The sequence below is a fragment of the Sitophilus oryzae genome, unplaced genomic scaffold (assembly GCF_002938485.1).
Source record: "Sitophilus oryzae breed Bouriz unplaced genomic scaffold, Soryzae_2.0 scaffold_1502_pilon_pilon, whole genome shotgun sequence".
NCBI classification, from domain to species: Eukaryota; Metazoa; Arthropoda; class Insecta; order Coleoptera; family Curculionidae; genus Sitophilus; species Sitophilus oryzae.
Genome location: NW_022146173.1, coordinates 445,318 through 465,380, shown reverse-complemented (window position 1 = coordinate 465,380; position 20,063 = coordinate 445,318). Strand labels below are relative to the sequence as shown.

Sequence of the window (20,063 nt, the reverse complement as noted above, 5' to 3'; positions counted from 1 at the left end):
ATCGGCGTCCGTTTGTAGTTCATCGTTCCGTCAAACCAATAAAATTGAAATACGTTCTGTCATTTTTTAAATAAACCAATAAAACTGGTTAAAAACAACAAGACACGACGTATGACGGATTTATATTTAAACCCATCCATAGATAACTTAAAAATTACTAGAAACTTTTTTTAGTAAAATAAATAGATTGGTATGGGACGTCATCTCCTTTTCTTCTGTCATCGTCTGTCGAAATCTTACCTGAGAAAAAAAACAGAGTATAGCTTGCGAGTGCGGTGAGTCGTACTTTGGATAGACAAAACGTCCTCTACATGTACGACTTGAAAAACATAAAAAACATATGCAAAGAAGTGAAACAATGAAGTCGGGCATTGCAGATCATGTGTGGTCCAAGCTTAGATTAAGAATGGTCCAAGTGTGGTCTCATTGGAAAAAGCGCAAATTTAAAGAGGGAATATTCATATCTAACAATAATAAAATCTTTAACGAAGCAATCCTTTAACAATTTTTCCTCTTGTAAAGATAATCCGGTGACATACTGTAGAGCTTTTTCGGAAGGCCGAATCACCCTGTATCTATCGACTTCCCGCAGATTTTTAATTTACTAAATTTGAATTACATCAATCTAGTTCAGGGGCGTAACATTCGTTTTCGACATTTGCTCCAAAGAAAGAATTTTTTATTAACAATACAATGATATACAGGTGTTATGGACCCCACCGTTGCCACCAATGACACTAAAGCCGCAGTTACACGTATCAAGTAGCTAAAGCAAGCTACAAAATCAAGTAGCTAAGATTTAACCCGTTCATTTTAGTGAGCGTCTACATTTTAATTTTTATTGTTGTTTAGTTGTTGATTTAAACAGGATTTTACACTGGGGACATAAATATCCTTCGAACCTGCTCCCGATTTTATAAATGCTTTATTTTCTTCTTTTTTTCTTGACAATAAGTTGACCTCAGTGCCCGTATTTTGTTTTTAATTTCATGAAATCCGAATCCTTCTATACCCAGGATCTCCTCAACTTCCTTATACGCTGTATCCCGAGTCCCGAGCTTGTTTATGTTTATAAACGGCAGCCCTTGTATCCCACAGGCATCGTCTTTCACGATATTTTTCTACAAACTTATTCAAGAGGCAAAATTAATTATTAAAAAATCAAATAAAATAAACGCTAGTAGCGCTAGTAGTCTTTACTAATGAACTTCCCTAAACTGGCCGGTCTACACTTGTTTAGTCGGCGCTTTAGTTGCTCTAAAACAGAAGTGGGGATGACCACTTGCGCAAGTAAATAGGAATCATTTCTATTCAGTTGACTAAACAGTTTACTAAATCTGTTACTTGCGCAAGTACTAAATCGTTTAGTAATTAATTTAGTAACTTGACACGTGTAAATTAGACTTAATATTGTTGATTTGTTCGGGAATTTATATTTATATAGTCTATCCAACGGACGAGGAAAGATCTCGACAGACGACGTCCAAAAAATGACATAAAATCCAATTTGCCTGTGAATTAAAATGACAGACACTGTCACTGTCAGGAACTGTGCGTTCGCCAAGGGTTAAACATTATTTATTCTATTCGTATTTTCGACAATTATTTTACCGATTTATTTACGATTTAAAGAAAGTCAATTACTTACTTGGTGTTGAGCATTAGTCTCATCAATCTTGATTTCCATCTTCTGTATGATCGAATTTAGGTAGTCGTTTTGATGTGTCATTTCTGACAGTCTCAACTGTAACGCTGCTATAGTCTTTTTCCAATCTTCAGAAATAAAATTCATGTCTTTAAGATTGTAACTAAATATTATATTGTCTTCCTCCGTTTGTGACACTATAGTTCTCTGCTCACCTATGAAATTGTATCTCATTTTAAAATTGATAATACTTTACAGATCCATGTCTATAAGAATTTTAATTTCTTTATTACTTAGTATGAGGAATTATATTCATTAAGAACTGAGATTAATAAACCTAGTGCCTGTAGAATTCGGTTGGAGCTGGAACCTTTGGTGTTAAAGCAAAATTAAACACTAGTTCACCACAATACACCAAAACACCTTACTTTTAAGCCCGGGGATGCATTTGGCATCACACATTTAGCATCACCAGTTAATGATTATAACTAAACTCAGTTTTTTGTGTATTGTGGTCTAGTACACCAATGTGGTTCCATTATAATCATCTATGTTTTATTTTTTAGCCTATAAAGAAGGAAAAAATTAAAAATACCGATTTCATTATTAAATGATAAATAAGGCATCTAACCTCTACTGGTAACTGACTATCCAATCGACACAAAGTTGCACGAATGATCTCGGTATTCTCTTGTATTTTGAAGGATGTTCTTATGTTATATTGTTTTCCTATATCCTTATTGCCTCGTATGTATGGAATTGTAAGTTGTATATACCGGGTGCGTCTCAAAAGTGGCTCACCCCTATAACTTTTAGATAAAAAAACCAGATTTGGTATATGTATAGTATATGAAATAAATTAAGACTGACTGAATAACAAAAGATTGTATTCAATAATTGTTTTCGGTCACTTCCTGTTTCACCGGAAATGACTACAACTTTTAATTTTAAATGACACCCTCGGTATTTTTTACTTTATTCGATAGAAAATGACACTCTGAATCGAATGACGTATCATATGTCAACTTGTGACATTTTCGCACATGATTTACTTGAAATTGTAACTTGCGGTTCATAACGACAATTTGACTCGAAATACCAAGTGTGCCGTACCAAATTATTCGTAAAAATGCTGTTTCCAAATATGCTAACGAACCACCCTTGTTTCATTTGAAAAATTGAGATATGAGTAAAAATACGATTTAGGCATCTCTTTAACCGGCCAGGGCAGACACGAAACACATTAGACGATCAAATCTATTTTTCCAAGACTCCTTGATTAAAAATTAGTATTTTTAACACAGCCGTGGCACTCTAGATTAAAATTTAAAATATGATTTTTCTTTAAACGAAAATGTCAAAAGTTGACATTTAATATGTCATTCTATTCAGAGTATCATTTTCTATCGAATAATAGTATATTAGTCAACGAGTTATAATGGTGGCTGTTATTCACGCGGAATAAATCATCCATCAAGTGAATAACAGCCATTATATGCGAGTAGAATTAAAATACTTTATCCAGTATCAAAATCATCTATCAAAAACATTTAGATAATATTAATATAAAAAGTTTTATTTTTAATGTCAAAAATATATTGAGTAACATGGAAACAAAACATTGAAATTTTCTTAACTAATTTAGCTTTAACTAATTAAACAATAAAATAAATTAAATCGAGGTAAAACAAAAATGTATCGAGAATTAAAATTAAATTGAATCGAGATATCCGTGGAAGCGGTGAATAATGAAACCATTATTCACTAGTGAATAATGGATATTATTATTATTTCACAAACTCATGTATAATAATCAAATTATGGACGAGTCGTGGATAAAGTAGAAATATACCGAGGGTGCCATTTAAAAATCAAAAGTTGTATTCATTTCCGGTGAAACAGGAAGTGACCAAAAAACAAATGAATACGTCAATTAATTCTAATTTATGTGATTTACCAAATGTGATAGTCAAATCTCGTTTTTTTATCTGAAAAAATAAAAATGTTATACGGATGAGCCACTTTCGAGACGCACCTAGTTTTGTGTATTGTCACCATTTGTCACCAAGCGATGTGTCTATTTGTTTAATCAATTATTTGTTAGAATATTACTTGTTTCAACTGGTTTAGTAGATCTTTCTTCCACGACTTTGGGACATTCTTTATCCTTATCTATTTCGCATTTGATCGTATTATCATCAATTTCCTCGTCCTGATCAGTTATATCCGACCAAGAGTCATCAGTACCATCTATTGCTATTTCTCTACTAATACACTCTGTTTTATCGCTGGCAGTCGTTTCGTATTTGATATTAGAATGGCTGGAATGTATAGGCTCCCCGCAGCTAAATTTGTTGGTTTGGGATTGGCTTCTCATCGGCAGTTGAGTCGATTTGGGTTTTATCGTGGATTTTATCGGTTTGATCGTCTCAATGGGCACAAATATATCAGAAATACCTTTGCTATGGTCCCTTTCCCTTTCAAAATATTTTTCTATATTTCCTAGAAATTAGAAATAACTGAATTATCAAATAATTCATTAATCTTTTTATTCAAAGCTACCTTATCTAGAGTCTAAAGCTTGATTTTCATGCATCCGTTGTCCGACGATACGATGATACGATATTAATTTTATTGGTTGAATTTAAAGACTTCGATTGGTTAGAAAATTACGTTTTTTTATTGCATATACGATTTGCTTGTGCCATTTTATATTTTGTGCCATTTTATATTTTCATTTCCATAACGAGATTTCGCTGTTTTACTTATAGTCTAAGAGCTAGCAACCTTTTCGCGAGAGAATTTTAAGAAAGCTTGTTCTTTAATATATCTTTTGCTATGCTCTTCTGAACAGAGTGTGGAACGTCTGGCTGCCGGTAGCCGTTGCGTTCACTACTGCGCATCATATCTGTATTAAACATCTGGTCACTACTGCGCATTACAAATTCGCCCTGTATTTCAGGAACTAAGTAGGCTAGGACAAACCTATGTGTAGTATATTTAGTTTCATAAAAAGTAGTAAAGTAATGTGAAAATCGCATCATTGTATCTCTACCCATAAACGAGAAATCTTATAAAACACACGAAAATGGGATATCTTGTACAGATGTGATGCGCAGTAGTGAACGGCAGTAGTCTACCAGCACCCAAAAGGCCAGCACTTTGGTCAGGAGAGCATAGCAAAAGATATATTAAAGAACCAGCTTTCTTAAAATTCTCGTTTTCCCGACGGTGCTAGCTCTTGTACTATTATACTAGCGTGTACCGGCGACTTTGTTCGCGTCGAATTAATCATTTGTAATGGTGATGATAAAGCAAAGCAAAAATTTCCATTAACATACAAACTGGCTAAAATTTTCGCACATTTATGTCAGCATGAGAAAAAACAATATGGCGATATTATTATATAACTTGGTAATATTTGAGGGGTATTTTCATTTCGTTGGAATTTTACTTTCGAAAAATCCGTTTGCCAAAAATAAGCTTTTTACGTCGAGCAGTTTAAGCAGAATCGTGGTTAATCAATTACCCAACTTTTTGGAATACCCTGTATGATTTTTTAAAAAAATTCAAAATATGTAAAAAACAACATAAATTATGCGTGTCCAAGCGTTTTCCCGAAAGACTAACCGTTTTTTAAATAACAAATATTGTAATATTTGAGGGGCGTTTTCACCCTCTTGGAATTTGAGATTCGAGAAACCCCTCCTTATCGAACCTCTACACCCCACAGTCAATCCGTTTGCAAAAATCAGCTTTAAACGTCAAGCTGTTTAAGCAGAATCGTGATTACTCAATGGTCATATTTTATGAAACACCTTGTATAAATTTGTAAAAATCTTAAAATATGTAAAACAACAAAGTAGAATATACGTGATTAAGAGTTTTTTCCGAAAAACTCACCGGTTTTTAAATAAAAAATATTCTAATATTTGAGGGGTGGTTTCACCCCCTTAGAATTCGAGTTTCGAAAAAATCCCTTCTTATCGAACCTCTACACCCTAAAGTCAATCCGTTTTCCAAAAATCAGCTTTTTACGTCAAGCGCTTTAAGCAGGATCGTGATTAATCAATGACCAAATTTTTCGAAACACCCTGTATACATTTTTAAAAAATCTTAAAATATGTAAAAAACAAAATAAAATATACATGTTTAAGCGTTTTTTCGGAAACTTGACCGTTTTTTTAAATAAAAAATATTGTAATATTTGAGGGGTGGTTTCACCCCCTTGGAACTGGAATTTCGAAAAATCCCTTCTTATCGAACTTCTACACCCTAGAATCAACCTTTATGCCAAAATTGAGCTTCTTACGTTGAGTGGTTTGAGCAGGATCGTGATTAATCAGTGAGCCACATAAGGATTTTATATATTAGTATAGATTTTTATTAAGGTTAGATTAAATTTGTCAAAAAAGTGTCAAAACGTCCGATATCGTACGATCTTTCTGCGTTGACGGGCTGCAGTAAAAAATTTACGGATGAAAAGTGGCGCGAAAACGCTACGACCAATCAAAGCGCCGTCGGACCATCGTATCAACGGATAACGGACGCATGAAAATCAAGCTTAAGAAGAAAACGGGCATTTAAGCGCATTCTTGTACATTCAGCTTTTAATTTTATGCGAAATATACTCAAACGCGATAGACGACTTATATTTAAAACTCTATTTACTTTTACATCGACGAACCTGTTCCACCAGGGGCGAATGATTTATTAACTCACCTTGTATATCTTTAGGCGCGTATCGTTTATTTGCCTTCTTCTGTTGCGCGCTTATTAGTGCTTTCGCTGAGCGAGATAAGTTGCTCCTGCTTTGTATCTGAAACAAGCCAAATCGTTTAATAATGCCAGTTGGGATGGTTTACTGACTCACTTAAATGCTACTTAAGAGTCCGTTTCACTAAGTCCAAAAAAGTAGCAAAATAAGCGTTCGGCATTTAACGTTTTATGTAAAACTGGCTAGGTATTTTTACACAAATGAAGAAGGAAATTAAAGATAAAGGATTATACTATATCGATAATATAACACATTTGTAGATAACTTCTTTATCTTTAAGATTTTAATGGTCAAACATCAACAAAATATTTCTTATGTTTGGACTAAATTTTCTCGAAAATAAAGACATAATTTAAAATTCCGTTACAATACAGAAATAGATTGAAGCTTTGTTATTACAGTGATATATAATTTATATGGTTTTGTAACAAATTGCTCGCTGTTTTATGGCAAATGCTGAAGTTCTGCAAACCTTAATCAAGCCTTAATCAAAGCACGTGTGTTTGGAATTTTGGATGTGGCTTAACACGACAGGATCGGGCTAAGCTTTAGGCAGATTTCTGAAGTATAATATATATTTCCTTCAGCCGCACACCCGCTTTACCCGACCCCTGAGAGCGACCCGAACAGTATAGCGTAACCTCATTGAGCGTAATAGACTCTTACGTCCCGTCTACACGTAAAGTTTTACCTATCGGGTAAGATGGGTTAAAAAATAGATTTCTTTCAAGGTGCGTTCACACCGGCGCCGGCGCGGCGCGGCTGCGCACAATGGATCGACCCCATGCAATTTGATGAACATTCAGCAATTATGTAAAATTTCTAACTCAAGATATTTTTTTGAATAAATGTGTTCTAAAATCTTTAGTATATCGTCATAACTTTAGTATAGATGCCTTATTGAATAGTGCAAGGGTGTTTTCCAGAATATATATTTTATTTGAATTTCCGTATTAAATTGACTATTACAAATTAAACTGCATAATTTCATACTTATTCCAAAACTTAATGAAGTTTTTATCATATTTTTATTCTATATGAATTATGACCTTGCGATTTGTCCAGTTCTTTAATACCAACATGTATTCAATTTCAATAACAATAATTTTCAAAGTCTTAATTATTGTATAGTGTATCATAAAAAATTAAATTTTAAACAAAATTTTCCATAGTCATCTTTGCTGCAAGCGGCTGCAATAAAACTTTGTATTCATAAGTTTAGCATAACATAGAGAAGTCATAGTCATACCCCCCAACAAATAATCGGGACTCGGTGGGACTTTTTGATAATTACGAAAGAAAGACGCAAACTATAATAATTTCGCTGAAAAATGTATATTTTCACGGAGAATAGAGTTAAATAAACACCCAAGTGTAACTATTAATTTCTTTTAAATTATTCGTTAAAATATGGGCTAAAACCGAGGCTAACTTTTTTATGGGGCACATGAATTAAGTAATTTATTTAATCCATAATTTGCTCTATAAATTTCCTACATATTACATATCTTTAACAAGAAACGCATATATTGTATACCATAATATATAGCTTTGCGTGAATTTTTCAATAAAATTCGATTTTAGTTGATTAAATTATGGCTTTCTAAATATGTATTTGAAGAAATTTGTATTAAAAGTTTAAATACGATTTTAAGTGTTATGTCCAGCATCAAACATACGATCGTTCTACTGTGCGGCGCCGTTCCGCGCACCTTCAAAAGTACACGTTAAAAAAATGTTTTGAGCGGCGCGGTGTGAACGCACCTTTAGAGATGAACTGAGTTATAATATGTTACTTTTAAAAGACCTTCAAGGAGATGAGCCGAATAATCATCGTAGCTATGTTTGTAATTATTATTAATATTTGTATAATTACTAGCAGACCCGGCCACGCGTTGCTGTGGCTAAGGTCAGTGATGGGCAAGTACCCGGTATATTGAAATTTGGGTAAATAGCCAAGTTTTTGCACCCGGTATATACCCAAAGTGCTAAATGATATATTAAATTTGGTAAATACCATTATACCCTGTATATACTCAATCATACTCAACGTTTTTAATTTATGGCATTTTAAAAAATTCTAAAAACAATTTGTTGTCAAATTAAAATTATTGAATTACTAATATCGCTATTAAGAAATAGAGGTTGATGGTAGAAGCGGGAAAATTTAGGGTTGTATGTATTTTTAATGCAATATCATAAAAAAAAATAAAAAATTTTGTCCAAGAAAATAAAATACAAAATTTGGGGTGGACCACCCTTATCACTTAAGCAAGGTTCGGATTGTCACGGGGTTTTTAACAGGACACTGTCTCCTCAATGAACACCTCAGTAGATTGAAACTAAGAAGAAACGGCGAATGCAGATTCTGTGGGGAAGATGGGGAAACACCAGTACACCTCATCACTGAGTGCGCCGAGACGACAACCATTCGTGCCATGAATTTTGGTACGACTGCTATTGGAGATGGAGAACTACCCTCTATAAAACCGTCCCAGATACTGGCTTTTGTCAAAGCCCTGGGACTGTATGATGAGTTATGATTCAAGAAAGGGGGACACAATGGATCTGTAAGGTCGAAGTGATTAACCCCCCTCCCACTCATTCTAAATTCTAAAAAAATTCTAAAGGTCTGCTAGTAAAATTTTTTAAGCTTAAAGTATCACAACACAATTTATTTAAACCAAAAACTCCTAATACAGAACTAAAGTGTCAAAACGAATGGCAATGTCAGGAAATAAATAAATAAATTTGGCAACTTGACATTTCTATAGTAGAGCTACCACCTGAATCCCCAGCGGGAAATTTAAATTCCAGCTAGTCAGCCCGGCGCTGGATATGTCCATGGTTGGCAACAATGAATTTAAAAAATCGCGCCCTCGATTACGTAACTAAATGTTTAATTGGTATCGAATATACATATATGTATTAAATTTATTAAATAGACTTAAGATAAATCATTAAATGTTTCACGACTATTACTGTACTCCATAGTCGAGTACAATAATTAGGAGTTTAATTAAATTTAAAATAAAAGTTGGCGTGTTTCAGGAGATGCGCAAAGAAACTGCGCAGATTTTGTTGCACGAATGACACCCTCGTATTTTGTATTCAGTGATTATTTAAAATAGGTACACATCACTAAAGAAATACTTAATGTACTCGTTTTTAACTTTTAGTTAATACTTTTAAAAAAATAATTTTCTAAATAATCCTTCAGATAGATATTCAACTTACTTGAGGTAAAATCGATTTATTCGGCATTTTCATACTTATTCTACTGAAACTCTTAAGGTTTCCTGCCGGTGGTGCTTCGTTAAAAGGGGGACAAAGTTTATTATTCTCTATCTGATTACACAGTTCGATCAAATACAGATTTCTCAAGACTTTATCCATATCTGGACCGCTTAACTTTTCCAACCATATTCGGCACTGGAACAGGTAAGCGTTCGAATTGATGAAGGGAATATGCTTTCTGATTTCGCAAAGAATCTCCTTAAACTGAATATCCAGCTCATCTTCGTTTGATTGAGTTTCGACCGGCTTATCCATTATTCCCGTTGATATCGATACTGGCGATTTTTCGAAATTTGATAACAATGTTTTAGAGAAGCGAGTATATAAAAATAAATGGAATAGAATAACAAAAAATATAAACTTGATTTTTTCACGTTGTGCCTAATCATTGTGATTTTGACATTGTCATAATTTTAATCACACAATTATAATCCACAATACTCATTAGTTCTCTAAAACATCGATACAAGTGCCCCTCTCTAACAAAAACTTGTGGGGGTTAGGAAATTTCTGACAGTTGCCAGGGGCAACATTCGTGTTTGTCTTAGGTGGTTGTCAACAAAACTCCTTAAATTTTCTTTTTAAACATGTTTAATAAATAAAAACTAAAACTAAACAATGACGCTCTATATTGAGAATCCTGTAAGTTTTCCTGAGAGCGGTTCAATCTCTGTGAACGCTGTTTGGCACAAAAATATACCGCTCCTTGCTGCTGCCAGTTTTTCTCAAGACAAAGGCGGTTTTGTTATAATATTTGACGAAATTGTAAGTCATATATATATTTTCATTCGTTCTTAATTATTTACATATTTAATTTTATACATTTTTTAGGGAGAGTCTCTAAAAGATGTTAATTGTCCAGTCCATCGGAGTTATCAAGTAACAGCACTATCCTGGCATCCAGAAAGAACAATTCTTGTCAGCGGCTGGGAAAACGGCGATCTTAGAGTCTGGAATGGATCAGACAAAGATTTTATTAACGTTGTTGGATTACATAAAGCTCCAATAACTTTACTCGATTTCAGTGAAAAGGGTGGAAGACTGGTATCATGTGATTCTGTAAGTTTTTTCTTTATAATTACTTAACGTTAATGTTAAAAGTTCTTGTATCAATACAGACAGGTTCTGTAGTTGGTTGGAAAGTTGATAGTCATGGTGAAACAAATATGGTGTTTCATTTAGACTTAAAAGAGTCTATTACGCACCTCACATTTCGGTTGACAGTTAAATCTCACATGGACTATGACGTGGAGGGATTAGCAAAAGCGGCAGTGGATGGTAGACTTTATTAAACTAAAGTAATAATTGTATTTGGTATAGTTTTTTTATTTTTCAGGAGATGAAAGAGCCTTAGATTTGTTTAGCAGTTGGAGACCCAAAACAACAGCTAGAAAGTTCAGAATTCAAGATGGTTCTGATAATTTATCATTTTTTATTGCCACACAAGTGGGATCTGTATATTATGTAAATGCCAGGTAAAGTTATCCATATTTTTTTTAAACTGCATATAGGAAAAATATAATTTTTAGTGGTTCATGTTCTGAAGTATTAAACACCGAAGGGACATCTCTATCTTATGTAGTGTATCACCCGACTAAAGATGCCATTGTAGTGATGATGGAAGGTCTAACAGTGGGTTATTTTTCTGTGGATAAACAAGGGCATTTAGTGGAAATGGCGAAGGTTAAACTCAGTGGGCGTGTCCAGAGTAGGACGGTTGGTAGTCAGGGATTAGCATGGGCGGGAAATTCAAGTTTAGCGATTTTAACAGGTAAGATTATTATAAATAAGGTCTATACTGGGAATAGCACCACTCACAATGACTGTTGTCCATATAACAGATATGTATACAGGGTGGCGCACCTCATTCGCCTTGTTTGATTATACGAAAACGAAAATATGTAGAAACAAAATATTTTATGGGTATATGTGGGATGGCAATGTGCATAATTTAAAATTATTTTGAAATGTACAGGGTGTGTCAGAACTAAGATCCATACCAAAGTTATATTTTTTCTTATGGAATACCCGGTATTTTATTTCATTTTTGGATTCTTGGGTAAAAAATAAGGCATTTCTTATAAGGGTTTAATATGTTTAAATGCTTTGATTTTTGAGATATTTAAAGATATTTAAATATGCATGCTATAATAAAAAAGTTTTTCAACACACTGTACATTATTTTTCAGAGGTAATTCTTGTGCTGACTTTCAAGCCAGAGAAATAAACTTTACTAAAAAATTTGATTGCTTTCTTGAATGTATACAGGGGTATTAAAATTTACTGGTCTATTTTAGATATTTATTTTACATAAAAACTTCGTTATTTCAAATGCAACACTATGTATTTTTTTAGACAAGTCGAAGCAGATTTAAATGGTCTTTCAAACTATATTAGGGTCTCCTATATCTATCTGGCTCAGATTTTGAATAAAAAGCCATGAAATGGCAATCAAGATGGCTGGTGTCGCCATGGCAATTTTCTAGTGACAGTTAGTAACTATTTTCAAAATCGACCTTAGTTTATGAGCATTATTATTTAGATTTATAACAGTTTACTTAAATTTACCTACAATAGTTTAAAAATAATAAGTAAGTAATCATTATTTTATCAAAAAAAATGAAGCAGTATCTGCTGGCGGAAGGAATGGATATGTTACTAGTGATTTTATTTTGACAATTGGTTGTTGGCCTGAAGGGTTTATGCTCAAAGATATCCAAATAGGAATTTTCTTGGCAAGCATTCCTTTGAAAAACTTACTTTTTAAATATTTGAAATAGATCAACAATTTTTGTTACCCCTGTATACATTTAAGGAAGCAATAGATTATTTTAGTAAAGTTTATTTCTCTGGCTTCAAAGTGAGCACAAGAATTAACTCTGAAAAGTAATGTACAGGGTAATGACAATTTTTTTTATTATAGCATGGCATATTTAAATATCTCAAAATCTAAAGCATTTTAACATATTAAACCCTTATAATAAATGCCTTATTTTATGCCCAAGAATCCAAAAATGAAATTAAATACCAAGTGTTCCATAAGAAAAAAATATAACTTTGGTATGGATCTTGGTTCTGACACACCCTCTACATTTAAAAATAATTTCAAATTATGCACATTGCCTCTCTACATATACCTACTCATTAAAAAAAAATTCTACGTCTTTCTACGTCTGTTTTCGTATAATCAACCGAGGCGAATGAGGTGCGCCACCCTGTATATGTTTTTTAAGCGTTTCAAATATTCTGAGATCTCTGAATTAATGTTTAAGCATAAAATTATACTGTTTAGGTGATCTTACTGTGCGCATTTGGGATCTAGACACAAACGACAATTACGTTCTACCAACTACAATGAAAATGTATATAAGCGATGAAAAACCGTCGTCTGTGAGCGAAGTTTTCACTTGTGTGGCTTACTGTAGACTGAATCAAACTCTATGTGCAGGGACTAACATAGGTATGTACCAGTTCAGGAGCCTGATTCTAAAGATTTTCAACTGTCGAAATTATGAAAATAGATTAGAATAACATAGATAATTGATGTAAACATTTCACCTTTTTTTTTCGCTGTAGAAACACTATTATTACAGTTGGAGGTTGGAACATTTGGTGTTACAACATCAAAATAAAACACTAATTCTCCATAATACACCAAAATACTTTGACTTTATGCACTGAACGTGTGTAATCTGAAATAATAAATCTGGATTTTTTTTGTATCAAAGGTTCAACCGAAACTGTTTTATCATAATTTTTTCTAGAAAAAAATATTAATTTAAAAAAAATCCCAAATTTATCATTTCAGTCAAATAACTATCTAGTCAACATGTTTATTTTCGGTATCTTATTGTACTGAGCACACGGTATAGTCTATAAAATGAATAACTTTGAATTTTGACCGTTATTTTTTACCAACATGGCATATATAAAATCCCTCTGTCAAAAAAGTTACTGATATTCTTTAAATTGAGTGCCTGAACGAATCAGATAGGTAACTCTTTTTACTTTCGTGAAATAGAAAAGGAAAATAATAAAACAAGTGACAGTTCTTCCTCTTCTTGCAAAAATCGACACGAAATGTCATAATTGTCAAAATTAAAATGTCATCAGCTTTTGACATTTCTAAATATCAGACAACAAAGAAAAATTCATGGCCGCAAGTTGCTAACCCTTTGAATAAGAAGACTATGGAAGAAGCATATCAAAAATCTTAGGTACACCGCGATGGGCCTCAAATATGGCCGACTTTAAATTCCGGTTTATCAGTGTCGTTCTAATTTTATTTAAAAAATGTAAAACTATGATGTAGGGTAGACGTGGGGTAGACTCAATAATTTGTTGTTTTATTTTACGTTGTGAATAAATGTTGGTAGTTATTAAAATTGTTATAAAAATATATAATTCTAATAAAAATAGATAAGTTATAATAAGTATTTATTACCACAAACATCCGATACGCTACTGAAGCAGGTAAGTCAAATTAACGTATCTAAATTCTTTGACATCTAATCTTTGACAAGTAATAAATAAAAGCTAAAATGCAAGAAAAATATATAATTTAGTTAATTTAAGTGAATTTCATAAATGATCGGTTTACTACACGTATGTATATTATATAGTCACTTACTAGCGAAAAGTTGTTCCATTATTTCACTCAATTTTTGCCGAGATCTACCGCACGCTACACAACCAACTATTTGAGAGTCTTTTTCGATAAATCGCGATAGTGTCACTGTTAATTTAAGTGCTGCCACAATTTCCATCTAGATTTACTACCTTTATACAACTATCAGTAGTAGAATAAATAATAAATAACATAAAATAAGCTCCGTAAAGACTGACAAATCCACAAAATTTCAAATCAAATTCAAATGTGTCAAATGAATCGTCAAACAGAACTGTCAAGGATCCCCACCCTAGAGTGCTTTTTCCGCCCACCATGCATGAATACATGGATAGCATTATGCTCCTTCCTTAGTCTTCTTATTCAAAGTGCTAACCTAATAAAATTAACACTAGAAAAGCCCGCGAGAACTGTCAAATTCAAAGTTATTCGTTTCACTGACTATACTCTTTATACACAGGAAAATCGACACCCAAAGCCAGGCGTTGCTGACCCTGTATAGATATTGTCAAGGTGTGTGTGGCGACATCTGTTGTAGAAGCGAATAACCGCAACGTGTATTGCTGGTTGACGACATTGATTGAGGCGCCATCTCTTAGCCAAGTAAAAAAGCGAGTTCTAACCAGGCAGCAGAATTTACTGGTAGATGGCAGAAGGTCATCGAAAATTACAGATAATTGTCGAACGTTCCAGAAACAGCCGCTAGGATATATAAAAAGCCCGCGCTCGGCAGTTGAGCCAGTTAAGTTTGAAAATACGGTTGGTTTAAATTGTGAATCGTGACAATTTGGCGAAGGATTTTTTTAAATAGTTAATTGTGTGTTGTAATCAGTATAAATTGTGTGTATACCGGGTGCGTCTCAAAAGTGGCTCACCCCTATAACTTTTTTATTTTTTCAGATAAAACAACGCGATTCGGTATGTTATTATATGACATAAATTGGGATTGATTGACGTATTCATTTGTTTTCGGTCACTTCCGGTTTCACCGGAAATAACTACAACTTTTGATTTTTAAATGGCACCCTTGGTATTTTTTTACTTTATTCGATTGAAAATGACACTCTGAATCGAATGACATATCATATGTCAACTTTTGACATAGTCACTCTAAAACAAACTCTATTTTAAATTTCAATCTAGAGTGCCATGGCTGTTAAAACACTAATTTTTAATCAAGAAGCCTTGGAAAAATAGATTTGATCGTCTAATGTTTTTAGTGTCTTGTCCTGGCTGGTTAAAAGATGCCCAAATCGTATTTTTAATCATATCTCATTTTTTTCAAATGGCACGAGGGTAGCTCATTAGCATTTTTGGGAAAAGCATTTTTTTACGAATAATTTGATACCATACACTTGATATTTTGAGTCAAATTGTCGTTATAAACCGCATGTTACAATTTCAAATAAACCATATGCCAAAATATCAAAAGTTGACATATGATATGTCATTCGATTCAGAGTGTCATTTTCAATCGAATAAAGTAAAAAATACCGAGGGTGCCATTTAAAAATCAAAAGTTGTAGTCATTTCCGGTGAAACCGGAAGTGACCGATAACAATTGAATACGTCAATCAATCCCAATTTATGTCAAATATCGTTGTTTTATCTAAAAAAGTTATAGGGGTGAGCCACTTTTCAGACGCACCCGGTATAGAAAATAAATCTGTTAAGTATTTTATCATGAGTTTAAATTAGTGGATCCACGGAATCCGTAACGATATTATCGTCGCAATTTCTATATTAAGGTCGATTTCGATGATCGAAAAACTTAGAATCAAGGGCCTCGTTAATATTATTTATGATATTACGAATATATAAACATAATTATTATTATTATTTTAAAGGTAGAATATACTTTTGGGTAAAAAATCCAACCACAGAGGCAGAAAGCCTAGAAGATGCCTGGGAACTGAACAACATCAACACCATAAGCGGTACCATCAAGCAACTAGGTTGGGGAACGATGATCACCAGACTGCCCATTTTGAGCGTGAACTGCGTGACGTACATCTACATAATGAAGGAGCAAAACGTTTGCAGTACTTTTTGCGAGAAGATATGGGCCACGCAAAAAACGGCCAACGAAATCTGGATAGAAACTGGAAAGAGTAACCATTTGTTGGAGTTGGAGTTTCAAGTGAGCGATATGGCGATATCTGAGTCTTTTATTGGATTTTCTAATGGACGAACTGTGTATGTGTATAATATTGTATGGAAATCTGAACAATCAGTAGATGGTATGTAAATAAGTATAAATAAATAAATAAATGCCTTTATTGTCAAAAAATTTTACAGTTTGTAGACAAAGGTAAAGTAAACAAACAAACAAACAAACAAAAAAAAAGAGAATACAATACATTATACATATAACATTGTCAGTCTTATTGTTTAAAATAAACATTTATAAATTTTACAATGTCAAAAAATAAAAAAATAAAAATAAGATTCAATAACATTTAGTAAGTTTATAGTAAATATCAATGACCTCTAGATAAATTTATTTCGATGTCATTGGTAAATATAGTAATAGCAAACATTAGACCAGTATTTACAAGATCAAATTCGATTATCAAAATATAAGTAATTTACGGCGTAGAAAGCCTTGTTTAGTAAATAAGATTTCAATGCTTTGCGAAATGAAGAAAATGATGTTATGGATTTGATTTCAAATGGCAGGTGTTTGTGCATTTTTTTCGAGTTGTATAATATTGAACTTTTAACTAACTCTGAGCGTAGGGTAGGTAGATAAAGATCTTGCTCCGCGTTCCTGAGTGGATAAGTGTGAGATGGCCTTTCTTGAGAAGCTGATACATGCTTACGTATTAGGCAAACGGATTCAAATATAAATAAGGAAGGAAGAGTTAATATTTTTATTTTTTTAAAAAAATCCTGGCAATAAGTTCTGCTGTTTAGTCGTGAATATCGTACAGCTCTCTTCTGAAGCTTGAAAATGCGGTCAAATTGAGTCGCACAACACGTACCCCAGAATGGAAGGGCATACCTGAGGTGCGACTCAAAAAGTGCATAATAAACAGTTCTAGCCACTGACAAGTTAAGCTCCTTAGAAACAGATCTTAATGCAAAACAGGCAGAGCTTAATTTTTTCGACAAAGCGTCGATATGCATGTCCCATTTTAGAGAATTGTCTACAACAAGCCCTAAGAATTTTATAGATATATTCTTTCTATAATCTGTCCAACGGTAGGATCGCGGACAGTGACAGTTGTGTCTGTCGTTTTAATTCACGGGAATATTGTATTTTCTGTCGCTTTTTTGAATATCGTCTGTCGAACTCTTTCTTGGCTCGTTGGACAGACATTATTAAGATATGAGAAGTCTAGAATTCTCAAAGCATCTATCAAAATTTAGGTTACATTTTTGTACTGGTTATACCGTGTGATAAAAAAACGGCGTCAGCGATGGCTATGAAATGAACATCGATGACATTTGCCATATAAATTTACATATAAAATGACAGTGATCTCTATTTCATAGCCATTGCTGACGCCATATATTTTCCTGTTTGTAGTTACTTTCAGGGTTTCCATTCCATATAAGAGCACAAAATCAATGTAGTACTTGTTTACAGGGTGTTTCAAAAAACATGTGCCATTTCTCGTGGAGAGATTCCTTTTCATATCAACATACATAGGTCCGATTTTGCTTTGTTTCGTAGCTACAGGGTGATTTGAATGAAATTTTGATGGTAAAATTTACTATAAGTGCTACATATTTTAATGCTAAAATAGTGTCGATAAATTCTTCAGGGACGTGCATATGGGTTCTCACTAGAATATTTAAAAAAGAACATTTGCGCTACTGACTTTTTTCTTTTAATATCAAAATTGTGTAGGCCGTTTAATGCCAGTTAAAAGTTATCTCTTGATATTTTGTCTAATTTGGCCTCCTTGATGAAATAAACACAATTTTATATAAAATGAAAATAAAAATAATATTAATAAATTATATTTTTTACTTAATTTATTATTAAATATTATTACCATTAGTTATTATTACTATTAGTCCCACCTACAGCAATTTCAAATAAAAAAATTATGGTATTTAAGATAATTAGAAAAAAACTAATTTTAAAAAGTTGTAACATCCTGTAACTCTAAAACTATACATTTCCATACCCATGTTTATAGGAACTTTTTTTCATATTTTTTGATGAGGAATCAATGAGTACTTATTTAAACCTTTCGCAAGTTAATGATATTAAATTTTTTAAAAGGTTTCTATTAGACTTATTGGATCAAGGCACACAAATTAATAAAATTGCGTTTATCTCATCAAGGAGGCCGAAATCGAAAAAATATCAAGAGACAACTTTTAATCGGAATTAAACTACTTACACTATTTCGCAAACAAGAGGAAAAAAAGTCAGTGGCGTACATGCTTTTTTTAGAAAAATATTTCAGTTATAAACTCATACGCACGTCCCTGGTGAATATGTCGACACATTTTTAGCTTTAAAATAAGTCGCATTTATTGTAACTTTTACCCTCAAAATTTTGTTCGAAACGCTAAAACTACTTGGAAAAAAAATATAATAAATCGAAAAAATATTAAGACTTTACCACTCCGTAGCTACGAAACAAAGCAGAATCGGACCTATGTTGATATGAAAAATTAATCTTATTTTTACTTGAGGAATCTCCCTACGAGAGATGGCACATGTTTTTTGAAACACCCTGTATTATATATAAAAAATTAAATTAATTCTTTATTGATTTCTTTCAGACGAGAACTTCTGCGAATTTACTGTGACATACAACACTTCATTTCCTTGCGAAAACGAAGGTATCATTATTCACCAAAAAACTATAATAGCCATCAACTCCCAGAACGTAACGCTGTATAATTCGACTGGGCATATTATTTCGCAAATAACGTCAAATCTGAATGAAGGTGAAGCTATAGGTATGGACGTTACCCATCATTACCTTACCATTTTCACAATGGAAGGATTTTTGAAAATATATGATCTATCTGAAAGTCAGGCGAAGTTACTGACTAGGGTGAAGAATTTGTATGACATGGTGGAAGATTTCGGAGAAATAATTCAAGCCAAGACGAACTCAAAAGGTAAGTGTCATCCCCATGTCATCCCTAGGTCATACAGAAAAGTCCACAGACTTCGAGACATAGGAAAATCAAGTCCATTTAGCGTGTGTCCAAATTTTGACAAGTTTTCAAAAATGACAATTTTGTTTAGACCATGTTTAGACTGACGTTTAATTTCACCTGACCTCTCGGTGAATGATTTCTTTTTATGGCATAGATAAATGCAACAAGTTTAGATTGGAAAGCCCGTAAAAATTTTAGGTCGCGAAATTATTTTGGGTCGCGACCGTTATACGCGATCTGGCGCTGCTACAGCGGTCGCTAAGAACAACGGCAAACAAAAACAGAAATAATTTTCTCTTGTCAAAGTCAGAATCTTCAAAAATCATAATAATCTTTCAAAATCTAAACCGCTCTCATTAACGAAATTCCGAAAAGTGTTTATAGCGTCCATTTTCAAAGTAATAATTGCTATCTTGTGAGTTTAATTCAAGTTCTATTTACTCCAACCGGTGATAATTGTGGAAAAGTGGCATTAAAAACTTAAAAAGCTGTGCTGTGAACTGTGAACTGCAAAAACCATCGTGGATCGTGGCATAACGTCGGTTTCCAATGTTTCATAGGTATTTCATACATGCGTCCTTGTT

The 20,063-nt window shown here is 33.1% G+C and overlaps 2 protein-coding genes across 5 annotated transcripts in view; one reads left to right on the top strand and one right to left on the bottom strand.

Moving 5' to 3' along the window:
- LOC115878206 (coiled-coil domain-containing protein 186-like) overlaps window positions 1-10,112 on the bottom strand; it is a 70,546-nt gene extending 60,434 nt beyond the window's left edge. For 2 of the 3 annotated variants that reach the window (XM_030894622.1, XM_030894624.1), the window contains exons 1-4: window positions 9,660-10,112; window positions 6,368-6,464; window positions 3,758-4,147; window positions 1,649-1,860 (exon numbers count right to left, since the gene is read on the bottom strand). In XM_030894622.1, coding sequence (XP_030750482.1) covers window positions 1,649-1,860; window positions 3,758-4,147; window positions 6,368-6,464; window positions 9,660-9,974 — 1,014 coding nt within the window. In that variant the 5' untranslated portion in view covers window positions 9,975-10,112. The remainder of the gene's footprint in view (window positions 1-1,648; window positions 1,861-3,757; window positions 4,148-6,367; window positions 6,465-9,659) is intronic. The other variant, XM_030894623.1, reaches the window with a different exon arrangement.
- Window positions 1-20,063, top strand: part of LOC115878200 (intraflagellar transport protein 140 homolog) — a 109,924-nt gene that overhangs the window by 59,417 nt on the left and 30,444 nt on the right. Inside the window, exons 1-8 of one of the 2 annotated variants that reach the window (XM_030894612.1) lie at window positions 10,274-10,484; window positions 10,551-10,778; window positions 10,838-10,997; window positions 11,056-11,194; window positions 11,249-11,490; window positions 13,012-13,179; window positions 16,194-16,586; window positions 19,093-19,437. In XM_030894612.1, the coding sequence (XP_030750472.1) occupies window positions 10,338-10,484; window positions 10,551-10,778; window positions 10,838-10,997; window positions 11,056-11,194; window positions 11,249-11,490; window positions 13,012-13,179; window positions 16,194-16,586; window positions 19,093-19,437 (1,822 nt within the window). In that variant the 5' untranslated portion in view covers window positions 10,274-10,337. Of the gene's footprint in view, window positions 1-10,273; window positions 10,485-10,550; window positions 10,779-10,837; window positions 10,998-11,055; window positions 11,195-11,248; window positions 11,491-13,011; window positions 13,180-16,193; window positions 16,587-19,092; window positions 19,438-20,063 lie in introns of those variants that run through there. The other variant, XM_030894613.1, reaches the window with a different exon arrangement.